Source organism: Schistocerca americana, chromosome 2, assembly GCF_021461395.2.
Source record: "Schistocerca americana isolate TAMUIC-IGC-003095 chromosome 2, iqSchAmer2.1, whole genome shotgun sequence".
NCBI classification, from domain to species: Eukaryota; Metazoa; Arthropoda; class Insecta; order Orthoptera; family Acrididae; genus Schistocerca; species Schistocerca americana.
Genome location: NC_060120.1, coordinates 177720436 through 177745430, shown reverse-complemented (window position 1 = coordinate 177745430; position 24995 = coordinate 177720436). Strand labels below are relative to the sequence as shown.

The window sequence follows — 24995 nt, the reverse complement described above, 5'->3', positions numbered from 1 at the left end:
CACACATTATCAAATACATAAACAAATCAAATAAACATATATCAAAGGAATGGAAACAAAAGGTAGGCCAGTAGCCTAATGTCCCTGTGCTTTCTAAAACACAGTAAATGTTTAACTAATTTCATCATGAATAGTGTATATCGGATATAAACAAAGACATAGACGAATAAATATATTTACATGCATGCTGCTACCGTTTTTTCGTGTAACTGTTGAGTACTTATGGCCTGATGCAAACAATAGTAATCAGCCACTTTGACCTCCAATAACTAACGTACTATTCAACGTACATGCCTGTAATTCATACTAACTTAGGTTTACACTAATAGCTTTCTAAAGACACGTCGATCGACAGAATCGGATGAACCGCTTAGATTTTGGAAATTCGTTTCTGGGTCTTACTTGTATAATTTTACAGTCAGATACTACACTTCAAAGTAATAAAGATATCTCATTACGCCAGCAGAATTGCCATGCAAATAATGGTAATGTACGTGTTTCTTTTTGAGGTATCATGATTCCTCTGGTTCAAATGGCCCTGAGCATTATGGGACTTAACATCTATGGTCATCAGTCCCCTAGAACTCAGAACTACTTAAACCTAACTAACCTAAGGACAGCACACAACACCCAGCCATCACGAGGCAGAGAAAATCCCTGACCCCGCCGGGAATCGAACCCGGGCGTGGGAAGCGAGAACGCTACCGCACGACCAAGAGGTGCGGGCATGATTCCTCTGGCTATTATTGATTTCTACATGAACTGTGAAGTCTGCCGTTATGGTTTCACGAAGTCCACCTCTTTGGCACTCCTGGCACACAAATCTCCTTCATCGACACAGCGTTAACATGGAATTCCCAGCCACGCAGTCGACCTGGACCACGCGCTGGGGTACCCCTCTTCCTCCGGCTAACGTACGCCACCACACGGTCGCTGATGAGCCCCGGCTTGCCGAGGGGCCCGGGTAGCCACGCCAACTCTGAACTTAGAATATTTTCAGGGTGCTACAACTCGCACGTTACCTCACAAGTAGGTGTACTTTTCATGGTTAGGGTCTGGTCCCCTTATTGCACTCAATAAAACGTTAAATTCGAAAGGATAGGAACACATTTTACAGCATTGTGTGCTGCGTACACCAGATGAACAGTGCGTGACGTTGATTGTGTCAGTATGGCAATGCAAACAGTCATAAATTAGTAACTGTGAGGCAATGGATTGTGGAAAACAACACTTCTGAAGTGGTCTGGCTTGCCCAGAGTCTCGACGTGAACTCAGTGGAACACCTTTGGGATGAATTACAACGTCGACTTCGTTCCAGGTCCCAGCGTACATCATTACCTCATCTGGTCTCAGTTCCTGAGGGAGAATGGGCTGCCATTCCACCACAGACATTCAGACTGACTGGATGTGTTGCCAGCCGAGTTTCAAGCCGTCATAAAGGCGAGAGGTGAACACACCCCGCATTAATTCCCACTAACAGGCGTCCATATACTTTTGATCAGATTTCCAACAAAAAGTTAGAGCAGTTATGAATTAAGCAAAGGGTAACTGAACCACTTAAGTCTATTGTTTGAGCTTATGCCGGTCACAGTTCTATATAGTCAGGAAGTTAACTTGCTTGTCTTCATAACACTGGGTCCGCCGAGATGATCACAGGTAATTAACTGCTCTAATGTCTTTCCCAGCTAAATTTTCCGGAAGAAAGTTTGCAATGTGGGCAGAATCAGTAATTTCCAATAACTTACCGGATTATAACTCAGAAGCTTAACTCCCTATTATAAACGATTTTTTCTCTGAACCATTGCTAAAGCATAAAGATCATGGAATAGAAACGTCTTCCCAGCATGCCTATGAAGCTACAATGATCATTTTACAACATGGTGGCTGTCTCTTCCTTGATGAGGCGCAGCAAACGGCAGTCATTTTTACCTCCGAGGCTATAACCCTTCTAATCTTTGCAGCGTAGATGTCACGAGCTGATTTAGCCCACAATTCTGGACGGAGGCTCCCTGACAGCCACTGGCTACGTCGCCTGTTGGGTCCGGCCGCCACGTACCTCCTTCGCTGGACAGCGGTAATGACGTCCATTGATCGCTACCGTCCATTCGCACCTCGCCTATTCGTATTGGCGACTTTCCGACTCTGGCAGCCTTCTGTCACAAAGGACTCACTCCTGTGCCTCTTCCATTACTATGTTCCACTATCAAGAAACGTTCCCATTAGTGGTTCTTCACCGTGCTTTATTACATTAATACGAGGCGTGCTTTTCAAGCAAGTGCCGTTTTGAAATAAAAATAAAACAATTAAGACTTCCTTTAGCTGGATGAGTGATCCTCCAAGTCTGTACAGCACTGTTGGCAAGTGGGGTCCACTCAGCCATTGTGAGGCCAACTGCGGAGCTACTGGATTGAAAAGTAGCGGCTTCGGTCACGAAGCGGACAACGGCCGAGAGTGTGCCATCATCCGATTTTCCAGGGACTTCGCACAGAGGAGTCAAAATAAGGGAACACGCATGTCTCGACTTATCCGTAGATACTCGACCGATTCTGAAATAACGACGTCAAAGTTTTCGAAGTATTTTCGAGGTACTTTGTGTGCATTTACTGCGCAGTATCCTCAGACGACATCGTGGTTCAATCGTTAGCATCGTGGTTTTTTTTTTTTTTTTTTTTAATTTTGCAATCTGTGTTCGAAATACGATTATTGTTTTTATTTTCTTTTTATTGTTTTCGTTTATCTGTTCACGTCCATAGAAGGTTTCGATACGAATGTTTCTTATCAAATTATGGGATACAATGGCGTTATTTTAATTGTAAAATTACAACTATATTTCACAATAAGTGTTCCACCCTTATATACACTCCTGGAAATGGAAAAAAGAACACATTGACACCGGTGTGTCAGACCCACCATACTTGCTCCGGACACTGCGAGAGGGCTGTACAAGCAATGATCACACGCACGGCACAGCGGACACACCAGGAACCGCGGTGTTGGCCGTCGAATGGCGCTAGCTGCGCAGCATTTGTGCACCGCCGCCGTCAGTGTCAGCCAGTTTGCCGTGGCATACGGAGCTCCATCGCAGTCTTTAACACTGGTAGCATGCCGCGACAGCGTGGACGTGAACCGTATGTGCAGTTGACGGACTTTGACCGAGGGCGTATAGTGGGCATGCGGGAGGCCGGGTGGACGTACCGCCAAATTGCTCAACACGTGGGGCGTGAGGTCTCCACAGTACATCGATGTTGTCGCCAGTGGTCGGCGGAAGGTGCACGTGCCCGTCGTCCTGGGACCGGACCGCAGTGACGCATGGATGCACGCCAAGACCGTAGGATCCTACGCAGTGCCGTAGGGGACCGCACCGCCACTTCCCAGCAAATTAGGGACACTGTTGCTCCTGGGGTATCGGCGAGGACCATTCGCAACCGTCTCCATGAAGCTGGGCTACGGTCCCGCACACCGTTAGGCCGTCTTCCGCTCACGCCCCAACATCGTGCAGCCCGCCTTCAGTGGTGTCGCGACAGGCGTGAATGGAGGGACGAATGGAGACGTGTCGTCTTCAGCGATGAGAGTCGCTTCTGCCTTGGTGCCAATGATGGTCGTATGCATGTTTGGCGCCGTGCAGGTGAGCGCCACAATCAGGACTGCATACGACCGAGGCACACAGGGCCAACACCCGGCATCATGGTGTGGGGAGCGATCTCCTACACTGGCCGTACACCACTGGTGATCGTCGAGGGGACACTGAATAGTGCACGGTACATCCAAACCGTCATCGAACCCATCGTTCTACCATTCCTAGACCGGCAAGGGAACTTGCTGTTCCAACAGGACAATGCACGTCCGCATGTATCCCGTGCCACCCAACGTGCTCTAGAAGGTGTAAGTCAACTACGCTGGCCAGCAAGATCTCCGGATCTGTCCCCCATTGAGCATGTTTGGGACTGGATGAAGCGTCATCTCACGCGGTCTGCACGTCCAGCACGAACGCTGGTCCAACTGAGGCGCCAGGTGGAAATGGCATGGCAAGCCGTTCCACAGGACTACATCCAGCATCTCTACGATCGTCTCCATGGGAGAATAGCAGCCTGCATTGCTGCGAAAGGTGGATATACACTGTACTAGTGCCGACATTGTGCATGCTCTGTTGCCTGTGTCTATGTGCCTGTGGTTCTGCCAGTGTGATCATGTGATGTATCTGACCCCAGGAATGTGTCAATAAAGTTTCCCCTTCCTGGGACAATGAATTCACGGTGTTCTTATTTCAATTTCCGGGAGTGTATATATCTATATGTGAGTATGGTGTGTTGGGGGTTTACAATCTTTTTAAAGTCTCATATTCCGACACTTAGGGTTCTCATATCAACTCTGTCTGTATGCCTCAGTATGAGCCCTGATTTCTCGTATCGTATATTCTACATCTACATCTACAAGACTACTCTGCAATTCACATTTAAGTGCTTGGCAGAGGGTTCGTCGAACCACAATCATACTATCTCTCTACCATTCCACTCCCGAACAGCGCGCGGGAAAAACGAACACCTAAACCTTTCTGTTCGAGCTCTGATTTCTCTTATTTTATTTTGATGATCATTCCTACCTATGTAGGTTGGGCTCAACAAAATATTTTCGCATTCGGAAGAGAAAGTTGGCGACTGAAATTTCGTAAATAGATCTCGCCGCGACGAAAAACGTCTTTGCTGTAATGACTTCCATCCCAATTCACGTATCATATCTGCCACACTCTCTCCCCTACTACGTGATAATACAAAACGAGCTGCCCTTTTTTGCACCCTTTCGACGTCCTCCGTCAATCCCCCCTGGTAAGGATCCCACACCGCGCAGCAATATTCTAACAGAGGACGAACGAGTGTAGTGTAAGCTGTCTCTTTAGTGGACTTGTTGCATCTTCTAAGTGTCGTGCCAATGAAACGCAACCTTTGGCTCGCCTTCCCCGCAATATTATCTATGTGATCTTTCCAACTGAAGTTGTTCGTAATTTTAACTCCCAGGTACTTAGTTGAATTGACAGCCTTGAGAATTGTACTATTTATCGAGTAATCGAATTCCAACGGATTTCTTTTGGAATTCATGTGGATCACCTCTCACTTTTCGTTATTTAGCGTCAACTGCCACCTGCCACACCATACAGCAATCTTTTCTAAATCGCTTTGCAACTGATACTGGTCTTCGGATGACCTTAATAGACGGTAAATTACAGCATCATCTGCGAACAACCTAAGAGAACTGCTCAGATTGTCACCCAGGTCATTTATATAGATCAGGAACAGCAGAGGTCCCAGGACGCTTCCCTGGGGAACACCTGATATCACTTCAGTTTTACTCGATGATTTGCCGTCTATTACTGACAATGTCTATTCTTCAGGAAGATTTGGTGCAGTCCTTCGAATGATACCGGTCGTAGAACACTACGAGCATGGTGCGAAGGCGTGTTTGCCACTGTGAATTTCTTCGTGTGAATCTCATTCAGGAAAGAAACGTCGTTAACATTGGTGAAGACTTCGCGCATTGGCAATAATTTCACGGCAAACCACGCATAACGGACATTTTCGAAAACTGGCGCTTGCAGGTATTAAGATACACTACAGGAATTTCACCGAAAATAATTTCAAATAATTTTTTCATTATTTTTTTTTTAAATTCGTTCATATGACATACAGTTAGTAGATAAATAGGAATAGCATTGTACAAATATACACTGGAAAACATTCGTGTAGTTACCTTCTACAGAGATGGATATATAAATGAAAAACAAAAATAAACGTGATAATCGGGTTTCGAACACGGGGTGCAAAATTAGGAAGGCGCGACGTTAACCACTGTGCAGCCATTCTGTCTGAGTATATCGAGCGGATATGAAGTGCGTGGAAAATACCTAGGAAACTTTGTCCCACTTTTTTTTTTTTTTTTTTTTTTTCCCAGAAGCGGACGAGTATCTGCAGATAAGCTGAGACACGTGTTCGCTTATTTTGACCCCTCTTCCACTGACTGCACCTTCTAGGAAGTCGGGTTACGGCACTTGTCATGTCCTCCTCGTCATCTCAGACTAACGTCTCGAACTCAGCAGTGTTTTGTGCGGTGGATGCGCAGTCGCCTGCTGCGCATTTCACACACCTGCCACTTGCCTGACATTTATGCTGCACTACTCCTTTAGTGTGATTTCAGTACTAACAAGCGCGACCACTGCTATAATCTAAAAGAGTAAGCTGAGAAAGGTGTCGATACGCGTAAGACGTAAGAGAGAACTATCCACCACTTCTGCTTTTTAAGGATACAGCATCAGCCTTATATGTACCTGAGGTTTGTCACAAAATACGTCGCAGGCATTTACGAACAGCGATCACAGAGGAACTGAGGCTCGTTTGGCTACATTCCTCACTGTAAGCAGTTTCCTTCCGCGACGTGACGCGCTGCGCGTGTTGTGCTGTCGCCAGACGCGGCCGGCGGCGGCCGCTGCTCCTCATCCCGATGGTGGGGCAGGTGCTGGCGGACGTGGCCGTTGGCGCCAGCGTGCTGGTCTGGCGCCAGTGGACGCCCACGCTCGTCGCCATCGCCGAGACGCTGCCCGCCGCGGTCGCCGGCGGCAGGGGTGAGTTCCAGAGATTTTTTTTCTCTTCATTGAATTTCGATTCCCCCCCCGAAGGGGGCGGGCTGACAGCAGCTTATTACGCTGCTCTGCGGCCTACAGACGTTTTAAAACATAAGAAGAAGTTAAGAAACAATAAAAGCAGGCGATAAAACGGTGGCTTAAATTGTAAAACGGCGGAAAATTGTGGAAAGTTAAAACATAAAGCAAGAGGTTGGCAAAGCGAATAAAATACACAGGAAGCAGACAGGTAACAAAGTAGACAGACAATTAAAAAACATGGCGACAGTCTCGTTTCTGGTCGTAACAGATAAAATCACACCCAGCGACAGTATGATGTCCGTTCGCAACACTTCGGAAAAGACACACAACACTGAACACTCACTGTAAACACTGCACTAAAATGTCGGCACAAAGAGGACACACCATAGCCTAGGGCAGATGGGGGAGGGGGGGAGGACCTGGACAGATGGGGGGAAAACAAGGAAGGAGGAGAGGAAAAACGAAAGGGGGGGGGGGGAACCAAACAAGGGAGAGGACTCATAAGGAGTGGGGGGGGGGGGGGGGGGGCAGACACGAGAGGGAATGGGAAAAGGCAGAGGAGGGAAATGCAAAAGGACTCGTGGTAGAGAAGGGGGGCAGAGAGAGGGTAGGTGGGGAAAAAAGAGGATGGAAGGGGGGGAGAGGGAGTCCAGGAAAAGGACGGAGGATTCCAGAGTTGGACTTCCTTTACCAATAATTCATCATTCGGCTATTTGTGCTCCAAGAGCAGACATGGTTACAGATTAAATAATAATGCAAATCATAGTGACTTCCTTGTAATCATTGTCTTTGAATAAAATACGAGGGTGAGTCAAATGAAAAACCTTAAATTTGTAATAACAAATCGAAATTTCGCGCAATTATCCTGTAAGTTGGTAAGCGTGCTACAAACAGCGTGCACATACCGTCGCAATATGATGACCGCCCCACTTGCGACTTGCACCAGGGAAGAACAGCGTTTTGTTACTCGGTTTTTGCGTAGTGAAGGTATGAAACCTATTGAAATTCATCGACGAATGAAGGTTCGGTACGGTGAATGCATGTTTGTAACAGCAGCAAGTCTATGAATGGAGTAGGAAGTTCGCAAATGGTGTTACTTCAGTGGAAGATACTCCTCGTCCAGGTCAGGCACAAAGAGTTGTGACTCCACAGAACATTACAGCAGTTGAAGCCATAGTGAAGGAAAACGCCGAGTGACACTGAAATGACGTTGCAGCCATGTTTACAGATTAGTCATTGGTAAGCACACCACATTGTGCATGATGTGCTCGAGATTCACAAAGTGTCTGCACGATGGGTGCCACGGCTGCTGACTCCTGAAATGAGAGAACGACGTGTTGATGCTTGTGAAGAACTTCTTCGGTGCTTTGAACGAGATGGTGATGTCTTTCTTGCGAGAATCGTTAATGGGGACGAAACCTGGGTTCACTTCCACCAACCGGAAACGAAGACAGAGAGTAAGGAATGGCGCCATTCCTCATCACCAAAACCAAAGAAGTTTCGAACAGAACCATCAGCAGGGAAGGTTATGCTGACTCTCATTTGGGGCGAAAAAGGCGTCATTTTGGAGCATTACATGCCTAGAGGGATCACTGTGACCAATGCATCATATACAGATCTCCTAAAAATTCATCTGCGGCCTGAAATCAAATCAAAGCGACGTGGATTGCTGTCAGCAGGTGTCCTTTTGCAACATGACAATGCAAGGCCCCACACTGCCCGTACAACAGTTGCAACAATCACAGACCTTATAGGCCTTTAGCACTAAAAAAATCTTATAACAGCCCGTACTTCATAGTCGGCGGGACTCACGATTATTGGAGGCATCTTAAACACCCAGTACACAACGTAAACAGGGAAGAATCAGACTGTAATGTCGTCAGTGCGTAGATTAAGGTACAGGCTTTCATGTAAAAATAAACTTATTGAGATATCTTAGCACGTCTTTTTTTTAATTTCAAAACGGTACTTACTTAAAAAACACGCCTCGTATTTCGATGGCTTCTCTGTATAGCCATGGAAAATGGTTCGTCACTGTAGATAAAATTTTTCACTTCCTGTTTTTCTGACTAAAGAGCAGGCCTTGCTACAGCCGATTTTTCTACTTTCCCTAACTGACAAAACCTTTTATATTCCTTCGGACATGTATTCACACTTGTAGCTCCAGTGTAGAATGTAGATCCTTCCAAATACTCTTTTCGAGGTATTTATGTCGCTCTCCAACGCACACAGCATACATGTACACACAGTTTTTATTTTCAAACTAAAATTGTTTGGATCCCGCAGTTCCGACCACGAATTTTTGGAGGCTTTCTCTGATCGTCAAGTGAATTCCAGTACTGTTATGCCCTTCGCAGTTATTCCCAACAGCCTGCTCTCGTCCTTAGAGCAAAAAAACCGCCAGTCGGCAAGGCAAGCGGAGCCAGAAGCACCTATGCAGATGTCCAGCGCAGTTCTGAACGAAACGACAGCAACGAAATAGTTTCGTGGACCATGCCTATACATCCTGGAAGATTCAGCAGCGACTAAAACAATCGATCGTTTAAGCCTTCATTGTACGAGGGGTGCGAAGTAAGCGATGCACCATTTTTTTCTGAAAGGAGGTAGATTTTACTCACGATTCCAAAACGCCATATTATTCCACACTCTTTCAGCTATAAAACCCTGTTTTTCAACACAATCTCTGTTGAAACTTCTCAGCAGATTAAAACTCGAACTCAGGACCATTGTCTTTCGCAGGCAAGTGTTCTACCAACCGAGCTACCCAAGCATGACTCACGCCCCGTCCTCACAGCTTTACTTCTGCCACTACCTCGTCTCCTACCTTCCAAACTTTACAGAAGCTCTCCTGCGAACCTGCAGAACTAGCACTCCTGAAAGAAACGATATTGCGGAGTCGTGGCTTAGCCACAGCCTGGGGGATGTTTCCAGAATGAGATTTTCACTTTGCAGCGGAGTATGCGCTGATATGAAACTTCCTGGCAGATTAAAACTGTGTGCCAGACCAAGACTCGAACTCGGGACCATTGCCTTTCGCGGGCAAGTGCTCTACCAACTGAGCTACCCAAGCACGACTCACGTCCCGTCCTCACAACTTTACTTCTGCCAGTACCTCGTCTCCTACCTTCCAAACTTTACAGAAGCTCTCCTGCGAACCTGCAGAACTAGCACTCCTGAAAGAAACGATATTGCGGAGTCGTGGCTTAGCCACAGCCTGGGGGATGTTTCCAGAATGAGATTTTCACTCTGCAGCGGAATGTGCGCTGATATGAAACTTCCTGGCAGATTAAAACTGTGTGCCAGACCGAGACTCGAACTCGGGACCATTGTCACAGTTTTAATCTGCCAGGAAGTTTCATATCAGCGCACACTCCGTTGCAGAGTGAAAATCTCATTCTGGAAACAATCTCTGTTCATTGCCACGACCTTACACTGCCTTATTGGCAGGGTCTGTAGGCTCGCGTGGTACCAATAGAGAGGCAACGTCTTGCTGCTTCAATATCCTCCCCATCATCCATGTACTGCTTCCCGTGGAGTGCTTCGTCCATTGGGCCAAACAGCTGCAACTAGGTAGGTGCGAGATCCGGGCTGTAGGCTGGATGAGGAAGGGCTGTCCAAGGAAGCTTTATGAGCTCCTCTTGGGCGCGCAGACTTGTGTGAGGCCTTGAGTTGTCTTGAAGAAGGAGAAGTGACTTGTTTTGTCAACGAACATGCTGAAGTCGTTTCTTCACTTCCCTGAGGGTAGCACAGTACGAGGGACGTTTGAAATGTCCGTGCAAAGTCCAAGAGATGGCACCACCGGCGTATATCGAGGTCATGTTTAGTTAGTAACATCTTTGGAAAGCACGCACACCAAGTATCAGCCATATTCGTCTATTTCTGTGTGTTTGGCATTCGTGTGAATCCAGGAAGTCGAGGGATTGTCAAAAAATAGATGAAAAAGAATTTCGTGTGGTGATTAAACACTACATTATGAAAGGAAAAACGCCTCAGGAGACAAAAGAGAAGCTTGATAAATATTACGGCGACTCTGCACCTTCCATTAGAACAGTTTATAAGTGGTTCCAAAATTTTCGGAGTGGCCATATCGGCACAAGTGATGCTGAACGTTCTGGACGCCCTGTGGAGGTTACGACCCCAGAAATCATTGATAAAATCCATGATATGGTGATGGATGACAGGAGAGTTAAGGTGCGTGAGATTGCTATTGCTGTGGGCATCTCGAATGAATGGGTACATAATATTTTGCATAAACATTTGGGCATGAGAAAGCTATCCTCAAGATGGGTTCCGCAATTGCTCACGCTTGACCAAAAGCGGAATCGTGTGAAGTGTTGCAAGGATGGTTTGAAACTGTTCAGGAAGAATCTTCAGGACTTAAAGTGTCGTTTCGTCACTGCGGATGAAACATGGATATATTACTATACTCCTGAGACCAAACAACAATCTAAACAATGTGTTACACCAAGGGAGAATCTGCACCAAAAAAGGCGAAGACTATTCCTTGGATCGGAAAGGTTATGGCGACTATCTTTCGGGATTCGCAAGGGATAATCCTCATCGACTATCTGGAAAAGGGTAAAACTATTACAGGTGCATATTATTCATCGTTCTTGGACCGGTTGAAAAGCGAGCTGCAAGAAAAACGCCGGCGATTGTACCACAAAAACGTCCTTTTCCGTCACGACAATGCACCAGCACACGCCTCAGCAGCTGTGGTCGCAAAATTATTGGAAATAGGATTCAAAATGCCGGCCTGGGTGGCCGAGCGGTTCTAGGCGCTACAGTCTGGAACCGCGCTACCGATACGGTAGCAGGTTCGAATCCTGCCTCGAGCATGGATATGTGTGATGTCCTTAGGTTAGTTAGGTTTAAGTATTTCTAAGTTCTAGGGGACTGTTGACCTGAGAAGTTAAGTCCCATAGTGCTCAGAGCCATTTGAACCAGCCATTTTAGGATTCCAACTCGTTCCCCCTCCCCCCCCCCCCCCCCCCTCCCATTCTCCAGACTTGGCTCCCTCGGACTACTGTTTGTTCCCAATTTGAAGAAATGGCTGGCGGGACAAAGATTTTATTCAAACGAGGAGGTGATTGCAGCAACTAATAGCTATTTTGAAGATTTGGACAATTCCTATTATTCGGAAGGGATCAACAAATTAGAACAGCGTTGGACGAAGTGTATCAGTCTAACAGGAGACTATGTCGAAAAATACAAAGGGTTTACGCCAAACACGTAAGTATTTTTATTTTTGCGCGGATTTTTGAAGTGTTCCTCGTACACTGCATAGCTGATCCTTGCACCGTGAGGAAGGACAGAAAACAGAAGAACCCGTTAAGAGTTCCATAACATTGTCATCATGACTTACCAGCTGAAGATGCAACTTCGAACTTTTTCTTCAGATGAGAAGTTGTGCGGTACCATTCCTTGGACTGCTGTTTTGTTTCCGGTTCGAACTGATGAACCCATGTTTCATCGCCTGTGAAGATGTTCGACAAAGAATCGTCTCGATCAGCCTTGTAACACACAAGCAGTTTCGCAGAGACGGTCCTCCATTGCCCTTTACGGTCTTCTATTAGGCTGAGAGGAACTCAGCGGGCACACAAGTTTGAGTACGGCAACTGGTAGATGAGTGTGTCAACACTAAAAAGAGAGATGTCCAGTTGTGCAGCGAGGTGTCTGGATGTGTCCCGTCAATTACTTTAATGACAGTGTCCGCACGTTCCAACATTGCAAGAGTCACAGCTGTGTGAGCTGGCCAGCACGTGGGAGATCGGACAGGTTTGTGCGACCTTGTTTTAGTGATGAAACAGGCCTCGCCCAAAACTTACCACACAAGTGGCACGCAGTGAAATTGCGAGCTTATGAAATATCGTCTCAGTTATGTGACTGGATTTGTGATTTCCTGTCAGAGGTCACAGTTCGTAGTAATTGACGGAAAGTCATCGAGTAAATCAGAAGTCATTTCTGGCGTTCCTCGAGGTAGTGTTATGGGCCCTTTGCTGTTCCTTATCCATACAAACGATTTAGGGGACAATCTGAGCAGTCATCTTAGGTTGTTTTCAGAGGACGCTGTCGTTTATCGACTAACAAAATCATCAGAAGATCAAAACAAATTGCAAAACAATTTAGAAAAGATATCTGAATGGTGCGAAAATTGGCAGTTGACCCTAAATAACGAAAAGTGGGAGGACATCCACATGAGTGCTGAAAGGAATTCGTTAAACTTCGGTTACACCATAAATCAGTCTAATCTAAAAAACCGTAAATTCAACTAAATACCTACGTATTACAATTATGAAAAACTTAAATTGGAAGGAACACACAGAAAATGTTGTGGGGAAGGCTAATCAAAGACTTCGTTTTATTGGCAGGACACTTAGAAAATGTAACAGATCTACTAAGGAGACTGCCTACACTACGCTTGTCCGTCCTCTTTTAGAATACTCCTGGGTGTGGGATCCTTACCAGATAGGACTGACGGAGTACATCGATAAAGTTCAAAAACGGCAGCACGTTTTGTACTATCGCGAAATATGGGAGAAAGTGTCACAGAAATGACACAGGACTTGGGCTGGCCATCATTAACAGATAGGCGTTTTTCGTTGCGACGGAATCTTCTCACGAAATTTCAATCACCAACTTTCTCCTCCGAATGCGAAAATATTTTGTTGACACCGACCTATATAGGGAGAAACGATCACCACTATAAAATAAGGGAAATCAGAGCTCGTACGGAGCGATATAGGTGTTTGTTCTTTCCGCGCGCTATACGAGATTGGATTAATAGAGAATTGTGAAGGTGGTTCGATGAACCCTCTGCCAGGCACTTAAATGTGATTTGCAGAGTGTCCATGTAGATGTAGATGTAGACGGTGTTGTTCACTGCCAGGTCCCTGTAGACATTCTGAGCCGCTGCCTATCAGAACTTCGTGAAACCATATGCGATGAAGCGGGTATATTCCACAATGTCCCACAACAAGTCATTTCTTAAACCGAAACTTATCGAGAAAAAAAAATGTAGTGCATTACTTACTGAGCGTCCCTCCTATGATCAGAACAGTAAATCTTGGCCTCTTTCTTATTTATTTATTGGTTGAATAACGTGTAGAGTCCACTCTTGTATGACCAATTACACTACTGGCCATTTCGGTCGGTTTGGCCGTGCGGTTCTAGGCGCTTCAGTGTGGAACTACGTGACCACTACGGTCGCAGGTTCGAATCCTGCCTCAGGCATGAATGTGTGTGATGTCCTTAGGTTAGTTAGGTTTAAGTAGTTCTCAGTTCTAGGGGACTGGTGACCACAGATGACCACTACTGCCCATTAAAATTGCTACACCAAGAAGAAACGAAGGTGATAAACGGGTATTTATTGGACAAATATATTATACTAGAACTGACATGTGATTACATTTTAGCGCAATTTGGGTGCATAGATCCCGAGAACTCAGTACCCAGAACAATCATCTCTGGCCGTAATAAGGGCCTTCATACGGCTGGGCATTGAGTCAAACAGAGCTTGGATGGCTTGTACAGCTTCAACACGATACCACAGTTAATCAAGATTAGTGACTGGCGTATTGTGACGAGCCAGTTGCTCGGCCACCATTGACCAAAGGTTTTCAATTGGTGAGAGATCTGGAGAATGTGCTGGCCAGGGCAGCAGTCGAACATTTTCTGTATCCAGAAAGGCCTGTACAGAACCTGCAACATGCGGTCGTGCATTATCCTGCTGAAATGTAGGGTTTCACAGGGATCGAATGAAGGGTCGTAACACATCTGAAATGTAACGTCCACTGTTCAAAGTGCCGTCAATGCGAACAAGAGGTGACCGAGACGTGTAACCAATGGCATCCCACACCATCACGCCGAGTGATACGCTAGTATGGCGATGACGAATACACGCTTCCAATGTGCGTTCACCACGATGTCGCCAAACACGGATGCGACAATCATGATGCTGTAAACAGAACCTGGATTCATCCGAAAAAATGACGTTTTGCCATTCGTGCACCCAGGTTCGTCGTTGAATACACCATCACAGGTGCTCCTGTCTGTGATGCAGCGTCAAGAGTAACCGCAGCCATGGTCTCCGCGCTGACAGACCATGGTGCTGCATCTGTTCGCGCAGATGGTTGTTGTCTTGCAAACGTCCCCATCTGTTGACTCAGTGATCGAGACGTGGCTGCACGATCCGTTACAGCCATGCGGATAAGGTGCCTGTCATCTCGACTGTTAGTGATACGAGGCCGTTGGGATCCAGCACGGCGTTCCGTATTACCCTCCTGAACCCACCGATTCCATATTCTGCTAACAGTCACTGGATCTCAACGGACGCGAGCAGCAATGTCGCGATACAATAAACCGCAATCGCGATAGGCTACAATCCGACCTTTATCAAAGTCGGAAACGTGATGGTACGTATTTCTCCTCCTTACACGAGACATCAGAACAACGTTTCACCAAGCAACGCCGGTCAACTGCTGTTTGTGTATGAGAAGTCGGTTGGAAACTTTCCTCGTGTCAGCACGTTGTAGGTGTCGCCACGGGCGCCAACCTTCTGTGAATGCTCTGAAAAGCGAATCATTTGCATATCACATCTTTTTCCTGTCGGTTAAATTTCGCGGCTGTCGCACGTCATCTTCGTGGTGTAGCAATTGTAAAGGCCAGTAGTGTATATGCGATGAAGCGGGTATATTCCACTATGTCCGACAACAAGTCTGCATTTCTTAAACCGAAAGTTATCGAGAAAAAAAAATGTGTTGCATTACTTATTGAGCGCCCTCGTATGACCAGGACAGTAAATCTTGGCCCCTTTCTTATTTATTGGTTGAATCACGTGTAGAGTCCACTCTTGTATGGATCATACAACTTTTTCTGTCGGAATGTTAGCCTCAATGAAAGCTGGAGCAGTCGATAAAATGAATTCTTCTTTACCATTTTTCTCTCGTTTCGCTGCTGCAGTGACTTCCGTGAGCGTAGCTTGTCTTTTTATACCAGTAGTTAGTTCTTAGCGCCTTCTCCTTGTTCTCCTTATGGGAAGAACTGTTATTAATGTGTTTCAGGCATGTGTCCTTCCTCTGACACTCAATACGCACATTGCAGTATTTGCACATAAGTATCTTCCTACTTTTGTCAAATGGTTCAAACGGCTCTGAGCACTACGGGATTTAACAGCTGAGGTCATCAGTGCCCTAGAACTTAGAAGTACTTAAACGTAACTAACCTAAGGACATCACAGACATCCATGCCCGAGGCAGGATTCGAACCTGCGACCGTAGCGGTGGCGCGGTTCCAGACTGAAGCGCCTAGAACCGCTCGGCCACTCCGGCCGGCCTACTTTTGTGGAAAACATAAAATCCTTCTGACGAAAATTCCTTTTCTCGATCGGAAACTGCACTACCATAGTAATCATCTGTAGCACGAAAACAAAACACAACATAGCGCACTCAATGCACTGGTGATCCACAACGATTTCCAACACAGAATAGTGAATACACCGCCAGAACACTGTAGAATGTCTTTGGAATACTCGATATATTATATATATCGAAATGGTGTACAATGGATATCCGGATTGTATTACTATAGGCCGGCCTGTGTGGATGAGCGGTTCTAGGCGCTACAGTCTGGAATCGCGTGACCGCTACGGTCGCAGGTTCGAATCCTGCCACGGGCATGGATGTGTGTGATGTCCTTAGGTTAGTTAGGTTCAAGTAGTTCTAAGTTCTAGGGGACTGATGACCTCAGAAGTTAAGTCCCATAGTGCTCAGAGCCATTTGAACCATTTTTGTATTACCATAACTCCAATCGAATTTCCGCAGTTAAGTTCAAATGACGAGATTTAGCGAAGTTTAGTCAATTATTTCGCGATTTGGCTTAAAAGTAAAGAGTTTCCGGTTTCCAGCAAAATGTGTAAAATTTCGTGGAAATTTCACGATTTCGCGCTTTCTTTACAGACGAATGGAAAAGCTAGTAGAAGCCAACCTCGGGGAAGATCAGTTTGGATTCCGTAGAAACACTGGAACACGTGAGGCAATACTGACTATATGACTTATCTTAGAAGAAAGATTAAGGAAAGGCAAACCTACGTTTCTAGCATTTGTAGACTTCGAGAAAGCTTTTGACAATGTTGACTGGAATACTCTCTTTCAAATTCTAAAGGTGGCAGGGGTAAAATACAGGGAGCGAAAGGCCATTTACAAATTGTACAGAAACCAGATGGCAGTTATAAGAGTCGAGGGACATGAAAGGAAAGCAGTGGTTGGGAAGGGAGTAAGACAGGGTTGTAGCCTCTCCCCGATGTTGTTCAATCTGTATATTGAGCAAGCAGTAAAGGAAACAAAAGAAAAATTCGGAGTAGGTATTAAAATCCATGGAGAAGAAATAAAAACTTTGAGGTTCGCCGATGACATTGTAATTCTGTCAGACACAGCAAAGGACTTGGAAGAACAGTTGAATGGAATGGACAGTGTCTTGAAAGGAGGATATAAGATGAACATCAACAAAAGCAAAACGACGATAATGGAATGTAGTCGAATTAAGTCGGGTGATGCTGAGGGAATTAGATTAGGAAATGAGACACGTAAAGTAGTAAAGGAGTTTTGCTATTTGGGGAGCAAAATAACTGATGATGGTCGAAGTAGAGAGGATATAAAATGTAGACTGGCAATGGCAAGGAAAGCGTTTCTGAAGAAGAGAAATTTGTTAACATCGAGTATAGATTTAAGTGTCAGGAAGTCATTTCTGAAAGTATTTGTATGGAGTGTAGACATGTATGGAAGTGAAACATGGACGATAAATAGTTTGGACAGGAAGAGAATAGAAGCTTTCGAAATGTGGTGCTACAGAAGAGTGCTGAAGATTAGATGGGTAGATCACATGACTAATGAGGAAGTATTGAATAGGATTGGGGAGAAGAGAAGTTTGTGGCACAACTTGTCCAGAAGAAGGGATCGGTTGGTAGGACATGTTCTGAGGCATCAAGGGATCACCAATTTAGTGTTGGAGGGCAGCGTGGATGGTAAAAATTGTAGAGGGAGACCAAGAGATGAATGCACTATGGAGATTCAGAAGGATGTAGGTTGCAGTACGTACTGGGAGATGAAGAAGCTTGCACAAGATAGAGTAGCATGGAGAGCTGGATCAAACCAGTCTCAGGACTGAAGACCACAACAACATGATCAATTACATTTGTGAGATACCGACCCAGGCTAACAGAACGCTTGTGGCAGGCGTGCTGGCGGTGGGCGTGACGAGCTACCTGGCGGACGTGACGTCGGCGGAGGAGCGCACGGCGCGCATGGGCGTTCTGATGGCGTGCGTGTTCGTGGGCACGCCGGTGGGCTCGTCGCTGGCGGGCGTCAGCAACCGCGCGCTCGGCTTCCTGGGCAGCTTCGCGCTGTGCGCCGCCGTCAACCTGCTGGCGCTGGTGTACGCCGCCGTGCGGCTGCGCGAGCCGCGCGCCCTTCAGCCCTCCACGACGGACGGGCTGCGCGGGGTGCTGCGCCTGCTCGCCAGGCCGCGCCTGCTCGCGCTCGTCGCCTCCACCTTCTTCATCATGGGGCCCATGACCGGTCAGTACAAACACACGGGGTGCGACAATAAAGTAACGATTTAGTCAAGTTTAGTGTCGCTCGAACAGTCCACGGGCGTACTGCCGGTCCGTAGTGTCCAACGGGCACAATATTTCAGCGATCGGACATGTCGCCATCGTCAGGTGCGCTGACGAATTGAGCTCTTTTTTTTTTCCATCCCCTCCTCTGATGGAGGAAGGCGGGCTGTTTGAGGGCATGCTGGCGTCCCTTCTCAGCCGTGGGGTTTTTACATAGTTATTTTTATTTGATACAATTTATTTTTCCTGCAAGTGCATTGTTATAATTGGTTGACAATATCGTTACTGCAGGTTTTTAGCAAAATGAAAACAACATAAGCAAATATATTAACATAATAAAATTTAAGTACACAAAAAGTATGAAGTACACAATGTATATAGCAATGAAAGAGAAGAGACAAAGAGACATATAGAATACAAAACAATTAGAATACAAAAAGACATACAGAATACAAATTTATGTTAACATTACAGGAATTTATCGGATGATTGAGTTAAATATATGTATTGTGTATATGTTTATGTGTGTGGTTGATACTGTTGTGTGAGAATTTGAGATATATATATCAAATTCTCACACCACACTATCAACCACACACATAAACATATGCACAGTACATATATTTAACTCAATCATCCGATAAATTCCTGTAATATATATATATATATATATATATATATATATATATATATATATATATATCAAATTCTCACACCACACTACCAACTACACATGTAACCATATACACAATACGTATATTTAACTCAATCATCCGATAAATTCCTGTAATGTTAACATAAATTTGTATTCTGTATGTCTTTTTGTATTCTAATTGTTTTGTATCCTATGTCTCTTCTCTTTCATTGCTATATACATTGTGTACAATATACTTTTGTATACTTAAATTTTATTGTATTAATATATTTGCTTATGTAATTTTTTGTGAGTAGTTTAATTTGAAATATATATAATAAATAGGTATGTGTATTACATTATTTATCCTGTTTTATCCTCAGAGGGGGTGAGCGGTGTTTGGTGTTGTTTAGATTGTTTGTGTTTCCTGTGGTGGTTTGTTTTGTGTGTGTGTGTGTGTGTGTGTGTGTGTGTGTGTGTGTGTGTTTGTGTGTGTGTGAGTGTGAGTGTGTTTGTGGTTTATCTGTTGTTCTTTCGTCAATGTGAGTTGGTGTTGTTGTGTCTGCAGTTAAGGGTAGCAGGATTGTGGTGAGGTCAGGGAATGTTTTGACTGTGTTTTGGGCTATTGTGCGTGATGGGGGAATGTTTTTGTACTTAGGTTTTCTGTTTTCTCTTCCATTAATAGTGAGAATATCCTCCATGCCCGGTCTGTTGTGGAGAATGTGTTTTCTGTATCTCGCCCTAAGTTTAGCCATTCTGGTTTGGAGTGGTTCTATGCCCGAGCTTGTATATACTTCATTGCTGGGGGTTGTAGGGGGTAGCTTGGTGATGCTGCATATTAGTCTTCTTTCTGTTTTGTATAGTTTTTCCGCTATGTGGGCCTGTATTCCCCCGAGTGGGGCGACTGCGTATTCGAGTATTAATCTTATAAATGTTTTATTTGTATGTAGGGCTGTTTCGCCGCTGCAGCCGTGGAAGCGTCCTTGAACCTGTCTTATTAAGTTTTGTCTTATTCGTGATTTGTTCAGAAGGTGATTTAGGTGTGTTTTCCAGTTCACGTGTCTGTCTAGATGGCGGGCGGCCGTCCTAAATCCCCTTCCTCCGCGAGGCGTTCTCTCCGCGGCAGCGCGTCGGCGGTCGCTGAGAGGCTGGTGTCGGCGTCTGTGGTGTTGTCGGTGTAACTGCCTGGTCCGCCCTGGTCGCTCTTTCGTTTTCTTTGCTGAGCCTCTTTATTTAGACTCGGTGCTGGCTCCCACGCCTTGCTGAGGCTATAGCCGCAGTCTCTGTTGATGAGTCCGTCCCTGGTGCGAATTTCAGCGAAGAAAACGAATGGGCGACCAGGGCGGACGAGGCAGTTACACCGACGCCTCCACAGACGCCGACTCCAGTCTCTGAGCGACCGCGGGCGCGGACCGCGGAGAGAACGCCTCGCGGAGGAAAGGGATTTAGGACGGCCGCCCGCCCTCAGGAGCTCAGTTCGTCAGCGCACCTGACGATGGCGACATGTCTGATCGACGAAATATTGTGCCCGTTGGACACTATAGACCGGCAGTACACCCGCGGACTGTTCGAGCAAGAAATACGCGGGCAGAAGTTGAAGAATCACAAGTTTAGTGTTGTATCCTTCAAAGCAGTTCCCTTCTGATTGCACACACTTTTTCCAGCGCTTCTGCCATTCATGGTAATATTTCTGGAACTCATCTTCTGAAATATCCTCCAAGACCCTGGTCACAGCTTTTTGGACATCTTGTGTTGTTTGAAAATGGTGTCCCTTGACAACCGTTTTGACTCTCTGAAAAAGAAAAAAGATATAGGCACCATGCTGGTGAATACGGTGTCAGTGGTAGTACTGAAATTTGTTTTGAGGTTAAAAAATTGCTGTACTGGCAGAGCAGTGTGGGATGGCGCATTATCGTGATGCAGAATCCAATTACCAGCAATGTTGGCACGGACACGAAGAACTCTTTTACGAACTATTTCTAAAATTTCTTTGTAGTAATATTGGTTAGCTGTTTGGCCAGGAGGCACCCACTCTTTAAGAACAATTTCCTTGGAATCAAAGAAGCACACAAGCATGCTTTTCACTTTTTGCTTTGACATGAGAGCTTTTTTTGGTCTGGGTGATCCCTTTGAGCACCATTGCGAACTTCGGCGTTTTGTCTCTGGATCCTACTGAAAAAACCAACTTTCATCACCAGTGATAAGACGGCTCAACAATTCTGGATTGATTTCCGTTTACTCTATCATATCGGCTGCCCCACTTTTCCCGTGTTTCTCGCTGTTGTGGTGTGACATTTTTGGGGACCATTTTTGCACATATCTTTCTCATACCGAGATCTTTAGTTATTATTAGACGACCCGTTTCTCGATTGATGTTCAGTTCTTCTGCAATCATTTTCACGGATAATCTTCTCTCAGATCATACGACTTCACGCAACCTGGCCAAGCTGACATCCGTCCGTGAGACTGATGGTCGTCCACTGCGGTCTTCATTTCAACATTCGTTCTGGCTTCCCTAAACATTTTATGCCAACGAAAAACTTGAGCTCTCGACATAATCTCCTCTCCAAAAGCCTTCTGAAGCGTACCGTAAATTGTCATCGTGTTTTCACCCAATCTAACGCAAAAAGAAATGGCATACCGTTGCGCAGTATTATGCGGTTCCATTTCTGTGACAAGGGACACAAATACATGTTAACTTATTACAGCACAACTCACGACTGAGCAGTTGCATTGATGTGCCACTTGGACTAGAAGCAGTTTATACACCAAGGTCAAAGATATTGTGCCTACGCAAGCCTGCAGGGTTGCCACATCTTGCAAAGAAAATCAGTCTCATTACTTTATTGTCGCACCTCGTACATCTACAGCGTGGTCCATAGGTGTGGAACCGCTCTTCGGTGAAAACTGTATGAGATGAGGGAGAGGCGAAACCTGTGAGGCCATGTTACTAACGTTGTAGCCATGTTGGAAGACGCAACCATAGATGCATCTCAGAATCTTCAGATAGACATACAGGGGGTCGACAAAAACATGGAAACACGAAAAACACAACACATTACCATGCCTAATACAGTGTAGGAAACCCGATCACATTCGAAACACCTTCCAGTCGTCTCAGAATGAATAAATACAGGTCCTGTATGACTTTTCAAGGGAATCTTAGAATCTTACACCACATATGTAACAGCTCTCTGAAGCAGGGTATTTTCCCAGATAGACTGAAGTATGCCATTGTTAAACCACTGCATAAAAAAGGGGGTATGTCTGATGTCAACAGCCGACCAGAGTGGCCCTGCGGTTCTAGGCGCTGCAGTCTGGAACCGAGCGACCGCTACGGTCGCAGGTTCGAATTCTGCCTTGGGCATGGATGTGTGTGATGTCCTTAGGTTAGTCAGGTTAATTAGTTCTAAGTTCTAGGCGACTGATGATCTCAGAAGTTAAGTCACATAGTGCTCAGAGCCATTATCTGATGTCAACAACTACCGCCCAATCTCTCTTCTGACTGCCTTATCCAAAATTCTTGAAAAAGTAATGTATTGTCAGTAGCTTCAAACCTTTGTAAAAATAAATTTTTAACAAAATGTCAGTTTGGTTTCCAGAAAGGTTTTTCGACGGAAAGTGCTGTATATACTTTCACTAATGAAATATTAAATGCTCTGAGTAACCGGAAGTCACCCGTTGGGATTTTTTGTGACCTCTCAAAGGCTTTTGATTGTGTAAATCATGGAATACTTCTAGATAAGTTCAAGTACTGTGGTATGAATGGGACAGCGCTCAAATGGTTTAAATCATACCTAACTGGAAGAGTACAGAAAGCTGAAGTAAGCAGTTCACATAAAATGCAAAAAACTGGAGATTTCTCAAACTGGGGAACAATCAAGAATGGGGTGCCACGAGGTTCGGTCTTGGGTCCTCTGCTGACTTGCCATTCTATATTCACGAAGATGCAAAGCTGGTACTTTTTGCCGATGATACAAGTATAGCTATCACACCCAACAGACAAGATCACACCCAACAGACAAGAATTAACTGGTGAAATTGTAAACGATGTTTGTCCGAAAATCATTAAATGGTTCTCTGCAAATGGGCTCTCATTAAACTTTGACAAAACGTAGTATATACAGTTCCACACAGTAAATGGAATGACCCCATTAATAAATATAGACTTCGATCAGAAACCAGTAACTAAGGTAGAATATTCGAAATTTCTAGGTGTATGCATTGATGAGGGGTTGAACTGGAAAAAAGACACTGAAGATCTGCTGAAACGTTTGAGTTCAGCTAGTTATGCTATTAGGGTCATTGCAAATTTTGGCGATGTACATCTCAGTAAATTAGCTTACCATGCCTATTTTCATTCTCTGCTTTCGTATGGCATCATATTCTGGGGTAACTCATCAATGAGTAAAAGAGTGTTCATTGCACAAAAGCGTGTAATCAGAATAATTGCTGGGGCTCATCCAAGATCATCCTGCAGACACGTATTTAAAGAGCTAGGGATCTTCACTGTAGCCTCCCAGTATATATATTCACTTAAGAAATTTGTTATTAATAATCCGATCGAATCAAAAGTAATAGCAGTGTACATGGCTACAACACTAGGAGAAAGGATGATCTTCACTACTCAAGGTTAAATCTAACTTTGGCTCAGAAGGGGGTAAATTATGCTGCCACAAGAGTCTTTGGTCACTTACCTAATTCCATCAAAAGTCTGACAGATAGCCATATTGCATTTAAAAGGAAATTAAAAGAATTTCTGGATGGCAACTCCTTCTACTCATTAGATGAATTTTTGGATATACACTCCTGGAAATGGAAAAAAGAACACATTGACACCGGTGCGTCAGACCCACCATACTTGCTCCGGACACTGCGAGAGGGCTGTACAAGCAATGATCACACGCACGGCACAGCGGACACACCAGGAACCGCGGTGTTGGCCGTCGAATGGCGCTAGCTGCGCAGCATTTGTGCACCGCCGCCGTCAGTGTCAGCCAGTTTGCCGTGGCATACGGAGCTCCATCGCAGTCTTTAACACTGGTAGCATGCCGCGACAGCGTGGACGTGAACTGTATGTGCAGTTGACGGACTTTGAACGAGGGCGTATAGTGGGCATGCGGGAGGCCGGGTGGACGTACCGCCGAATTGCTCAACACGTGGGGCGTGAGGTCTCCACAGTACATCGATGTTGTCGCCAGTGGTCGGCGGAAGGTGCACGTGCCCGTCGACCTGGGACCGGACCGCAGCGACGCACGGATGCACGCCAAGACCGTAGGATCCTACGCAGTGCCGTAGGGGACCGCACCGCCACTTCCCAGCAAATTAGGGACACTTGCTCCTGGGGTATCGGCGAGGACCATTCGCAACCGTCTCCATGAAGCTGGGCTACGGTCCCGCACACCGTTAGGCCGTCTTCCGCTCACGCCCCAACATCGTGCAGCCCGCCTCCAGTGGTGTCGCGACAGGCGTGAATGGAGGGACGAATGGAGACGTGTCGTCTTCAGTGATGAGAGTCGCTTCTGCCTTGGTGCCAATGATGGTCGTATGCGTGTTTGGCGCCGTGCAGGTGAGCGCCACAATCAGGACTGCATACGACCGAGGCACACAGGGCCAACACCCGGCATCATGGTGTGGGGAGCGATCTCCTACACTGGCCGTACACCACTGGTGATCGTCGAGGGGACACTGAATAGTGCACGGTACATCCAAACCGTCATCGAACCCATCGTTCTACCATTCCTAGACCGGCAAGGGAACTTGCTGTTCCAACAGGACAATGCACGTCCGCATGTATCCCGTGCCACCCAACGTGCTCTAGAAGGTGTAAGTCAACTACCCTGGCCAGCAAGATCTCCGGATCTGTCCCCCATTGAGCATGTTTGGGACTGGATGAAGCGTCGTCTCACGCGGTCTGCACGTCCAGCACGAACGCTTCTCCAACTGGGGCGCCAGGTGGAAATGGCATGGCAAACAGTTCCACAGGACTACATCCAGCATCTCTACGATCGTCTCCATGGGAGAATAGCAGCCTGCATTGCTGCGAAAGGTGGATATACACTGTACTAGTGCCGACATTGTGCATGCTCTGTTGCCTGTGT

General features: G+C 45.8%; 1 protein-coding gene across 1 annotated transcript in view; it reads left to right on the top strand.

The window, feature by feature from the left end:
* The window catches only part of LOC124596237, a 214157-nt gene that overhangs the window by 114050 nt on the left and 75112 nt on the right, over positions 1-24995 (top strand). Inside the window, exon 4 of the mRNA XM_047135301.1 lies at positions 6456-6610. Coding sequence (XP_046991257.1) covers positions 6456-6610 — 155 coding nt within the window. The remainder of the gene's footprint in view (positions 1-6455; positions 6611-24995) is intronic.